The sequence below is a fragment of the Condylura cristata genome, unplaced genomic scaffold (assembly GCF_000260355.1).
Source record: "Condylura cristata isolate star-nosed mole 26May11 unplaced genomic scaffold, ConCri1.0 scaffold00009, whole genome shotgun sequence".
In the NCBI taxonomy this organism is placed as follows: domain Eukaryota; kingdom Metazoa; phylum Chordata; class Mammalia; order Eulipotyphla; family Talpidae; genus Condylura; species Condylura cristata.
In genome coordinates this window covers 1,456,652-1,461,303 of record NW_004567110.1, presented here as the reverse complement: position 1 = coordinate 1,461,303, position 4,652 = coordinate 1,456,652, and the positions used below count along the sequence as shown (strand labels likewise).

The following is a 4,652-nucleotide window of genomic DNA, read 5'->3' as shown; positions in this document are numbered from 1 at the left end:
TGTGCCACCACCACAGTCCAGTGCACACCCCGCCCCCCCATTTTCGATCCCATCCCCCACTTCCCCCCGTAAAACGTCTCTGGTATATAGTTGTTCATTATTGTTATTATTATTTCCCCCCGGTTCGTTATGCTCCTGCTGTGAGTGAAACCACCCGGCATTTTCCTCTTCTTTCTGGCTCATTGCACGGAGCATGACCCCTTCCAGCTCCATCCATGCTGCTGCAAAGGCAGGAGTTTGTCCTTTTGATGGCTGAGTAATATTCCGCCGTGTATACAGACCACAGCTTTTAATCCAGTCATCTACTACGGGCATTTGGGCTGATTCCATGTCTTTCCTATTGTAAATAAAGCAGCAATAAACATGGGGGTGCAGGTGTCTTTTTGAAACCATGTTTTTATGTCTTTGGGTAGATGCCTAGGAGTGGGATGGCTGGGTCGTAGGGAAGCTCCATGTTTAGCAGTGTGAGGAACCTCCAGACAGTTTTCCATAGTGGTTGTACTAGTTTGCATTCCCACCAGCGGTGCAGGAGAGTTCCTTTTCCTCCACATCCTCGCCAACATTTGTTGTTGCTGGTTGTTTGAAGATGTGCCGTTCTCACTGGGTGAGGTGGTATCTCACTGTGGTTTTAATTTGCATCTCCCTTATGACGAGTGATGCTGAACATTTTTTCATATGCCTGTTGGCCATCTGCATTTCCTCTTTGGAGAAGTGTCTTTTAGCTCTTCTGCCCATGTTTTGATGGGGTTGTTTATTTTTGTTGAGTTTCATCAGTTCTTTGTAGATCTTTGTGATCAGTCCTTTATCGCTAGTTCTGTGTGAGAAATGTTTTCCCGATCAGTGGGCTGTCTGTTTTCTGCAATGTCTCTTTCGCTGTACAGAAGCTCTTTAACTTGACGTCGTCGCACCTATTTATCTTTGCCTTCACTATTGTGGCGTTGGGTGCTCTGTCTTTAAAGATGTCGCTGAAGTGCATGTCGTGTAGCGTTTGGTCCATCTTTGCTTCCAGGTATTTTATGGTTTCCCTCTTATGTCTGGGTTTTCATTCCACTTCGAGTTGGCCACCCACCCCTGCATTGCCCCCACCCCTGTCTCCCACCCCTGGCCCCCCTCACCCCTGCGTCCCCCCTTCATGAGTGTGGCTCAGTGGGGCTCCCCGAGGCCTCAAGCCTGCCTGGCCGCTGCCTGGCCGCTGCCTGGCCGCTGCGAGCTGTCGGAGGAGCTGGCGGCTGCTTCCCCGCTGCCAGCGCTGCCACCTCTGCCCGCCGCTGGGCACCTCACCGGCCCGGCCACTCTCCCCCAGTGCAGTGCTGCAGGACAGGGCGAGCTGGGCGGTCAGAGCCCAGCCCAGGCCCAGCCAGGGCTGCTGCGCAGGGCCAGAGGGAGCGGCCGGGGCTTTCAGGCTGCAGTACAGGCGCCTCCCTGTTCCCTCTCCGGCCTCTGCCGCCCTCCCGCTCCCTCCTGCTGCCCCTCCCACCCCCTCCCTGCTTCCCGAGCCAGGGAGAGGGTGGCCGTGACCCGAGGCCCGGGGTGTGACTGGCTGCCAGCTGTCCTGACCGTCTCAGGCCCCTCGTGCTGGCCACAGGATGCTCAGGGAAGGGCCCCTTGTTACCCGCTGGAGGCCGCAGTGAGGAAGGGCTGTGGGCGTGGGGAGGGCGGACCTGCGTCCTTTCAGAAGTCCACGCCTGGGTGGCCCAGGATGCAGACAGCGGCACAGGGGCCCCTGGGGAGGACAGAGGAGCAGAATTCGCTGACCCCACAGGTCCAGCAGGAGACCTTCTCTACTGGACACTCCTGGGCAGCAGCACCTCACCCTCAGAGCAGCCCCCGTGTGATGCCACCCTGAGCTCCTGGCCCCCCTGTGCCGCCCCGAGCGCCTGCCCTGCTGTCCATCAAAGCTGGCCCCCGGCCCCCACCCAAGCCCCCCAGTGAGCAGGGTCTCCCCAGGGCCTCAGGCCGGGGTCCCTGCACCTGCCGGGCGAGCAGACACCTGGCCACCCACCGGGGCAGCACCGAGGTGCTTTGGCCCAGGAGGGTGCGTGGGAGCCAGGCTTTGACTCCCCTTGCTGAAGCCCCTCAGCCAGGGTTCAGGTGACACCCCTCTGTCAATAAAGAGGCGGGCCCCGCACTGGGGGGCTCCTGCACCCCATAGTTGCTCCACACTCCATTTCTCTCCTCGCTGGTGTTGACGCAACACCAGTTCCTGGCGTCAGGGTGTCCTGCTTGGAGCTTCATCGGGCAGCCTGCCAGGGAGCTCCTGTAGCTACAGGGCCTGGACCCTGCGGTGGGAGGCTGGGGCGGGCGCCCTGGAGGGGCGGGGCTGCCCAGTAGGGGCTGCTTGGGTGGTCCCGGGGATCCTCCTGCCCCTCTCTGCGACACGTGGCTCTGTCCCTCCGGGCGGGCGCGGGGCCTTGAGCCCCCCTGAGGGCCCCAAGCGCCGCCCCCAGCCCTGGCCCTGGCCCCTCTCCCTGGACCTTCCCGTCAGGTCAAGGCTGTGACGGGCCAGCGGTCACTCTCCGAGACACGCCCTGCCCGGCGCCCAGCAAGGCCTTCCCCCCTAGCCCCGACCTAGCTCTGGGTCTGTGGCCAGTCAGCTGCGCTGCCCTTCAGGGAAGCGCCTGGCGGGGCGGCAGTGACCACAGTCACCCCCCTGAGGGAAGCGGGGTGCACCTCTGGCACCCGCTATGGCCGGTCCCTCCACAGTGCGCCCCGTTTGCCGGCCCCGCCTGGGCCGTGCTCAGACAGCCCATAGGGAGCACAGGGTGGCTGCTCCCCCCAGCCTGGGCCCTCACGACCCCCAGTGGGGCACGGGAAACTGCCCCGGGAGACCCTGCCCAGGTCCGAGCCCTGCCGCCCACAGCTGCCCGAGCCTGCCACCCTGGGGCTCCCCTCCACCCTCAGCCACCCCAGCCCCCTGCCCCGAAGCTGTCTCCAGCCCTCAGAGCCACCTGCACCCCAAGGGGTCAGGACCCCACCCTGCTCCCCTGCAGGGGCCCAGCCCACTGGCCAGGGTCAGCACAGCCCCAGGCGGTAGGAGCACACCCAGCCCTCCCCCTCCCCTCCCCCCCCCGCCCAAGGCGCCGCCTCCATCAGACCCAAATCAAGGGTGGCAGTGGGCATGGCTGCAGGAAGCTGGGGTGGGGGCCGGGGGCTGGGCCGGCGGGGCCCCCACACGCCAAACCCAGGCCGGAGGATCTACTTAAGGCACGGCGCTGCCACTGACGGGCGCCCAGTCACCGCCAGGATGAAGGCCGCTGTCCTGCTGCTGGCCCTGCTGTGCCAGGAAGGAGGTGAGGGTCTCCTGGGGGCAGGGCGCCCCTCCCGCTCCACCCCTCCCGCCTCGCTGGCCTCCGCCAGGGGCCCTCCCCGTCCACCCCTGCCCGGCCCAGAATCACCCTGGCTCTGGCCGGGCGACTCCCAACCTGATGCTGACCTTCCCCGCCCAGCCCAGGCCCTGCAGTGCCACATATGCCAGAAAACCTCCGCAACCTACGGCGACAGCTGCTACGGTGCAGCGCAGTGCCCCGGGGGGGCCCAGGCCTGCACCTCCGTGAAGGAGTGTGAGTGCCCTGCGGGCCCATGCCCGCCACGCCCGGCCCCGGGAGCAGGGGGGGAGCTGGGTGGGCCGCTGGGCTGCCCCCCGGGAGGGTGGAAGCAAGTGAGCCAAGAACCCACCTAGCCACCCCCACCCTGCCGGGGGGTGTGGCTCCAGCCGGGGCATCAGGTGCCCGCAGTGAGGGGCGGGGGGCCGGTCCTGGAGTCGGGGCTCCAGGGTGCATGGGACTCCCCTGACACGCCCCCGCCCCCCGTGACAGATGGCCGAACAGCTACTAAACAGTACTCCTTCGTCACCAAGAACTGCATCAATAACTGCTCGGGGGGGCTTCAGCCCCACGTGAAAACCGTGGCCACAGGCTTCAGCTTTCAGCTAGACGTCCACTGCTGCACCACCGACCTGTGCAACGGGGCGGGGCGCCTGGGCCCCGGGGCCGCCTCTGTGGGCCTGCTGCTGCTGCCCAGTGTCCTGCTCGTCCTCCTCGGGGCCTTCCTGTGACCAGTGGTGGACAGAAGGCCTAGGGGCCCACGCCCGCCCCCTCAGCACCCTGAAGCCCAGGCCGGGGCAGCCGAGTCCCACGTCCCAGGCCTCACCTGCTGCGCCCAAGCCTGCGTGCCAGCAGGCAGGCGCGACCCCGGGAAGATCCTCAGGCTTCTGGCCGGCCCTCCGCGGCCTCCCTGGAAGGACGAGTCTGGCTCCAGCGGCCCTGCCCCTGCCTGCCCCTCTGGCCACATGCTCCGGGGCCTCTGAAATAAAGCCTGTGCGTGCTGAGTCCCGCCTGGGCTCTGCCTGGGGGACCCCAGCCCTGGGGCGCGTGGTGTGGGCACCCTTAAGGTCTCTGGGCACCATCTCCGTGCCCAGTGGGGCCACGAGCCAAACCCCCGCGTCCTGACCGGGAGCCTGCACTGCGGGGCAGGGGCGGGGCTGGGACAGGCAAGGCCCAGGGCCAAGTGTGGGCTCCTGGGCAGCAGGTGCCAGCGCCGCCCTCCTGGGACCGGACATAGTCCCTGGACCAGAGAGAGACGCGTGGGCCCCCTGCGCCCGCCGCCACGCGATCCCACAGCCGACCCGCTGTGCCCACGAGCCCCACCGACCC

The 4,652-nt window shown here is 65.8% G+C and overlaps 1 protein-coding gene across 1 annotated transcript; it reads left to right on the top strand.

Moving 5' to 3' along the window:
* The first annotated feature begins 3,244 nt into the window (after positions 1-3,244).
* Positions 3,245-4,054, top strand: LOC105853429 (ly-6/neurotoxin-like protein 1). Its single transcript, XM_012722880.1, has 3 exons — positions 3,245-3,290; positions 3,447-3,560; positions 3,816-4,054. The coding sequence occupies exons 1-3, from the start codon at positions 3,245-3,247 to the stop codon at positions 4,052-4,054; spliced, it is 399 nt and encodes a 132-aa protein (XP_012578334.1).
* The last annotated feature ends 598 nt before the right edge of the window (positions 4,055-4,652 follow it).

What these genes read in the sequence shown, in the direction of transcription:
- LOC105853429 (XM_012722880.1), top strand. Translation starts at nt 3,245, where the DNA reads ATGAAGGCCGCTGTCCTGCTGCTGGCCCTGCTGTGCCAGGAAGGAG. An exon ending in CCTGCTGTGCCAGGAAGGAG is followed by an intron (nt 3,291 to 3,446) that starts GTGAGGGTCTCC and finishes TTCCCCGCCCAG; the next exon opens with CCCAGGCCCTGCAGTGCCAC. An exon ending in CTGCACCTCCGTGAAGGAGT is followed by an intron (nt 3,561 to 3,815) that starts GTGAGTGCCCTG and finishes CCCCCGTGACAG; the next exon opens with ATGGCCGAACAGCTACTAAA.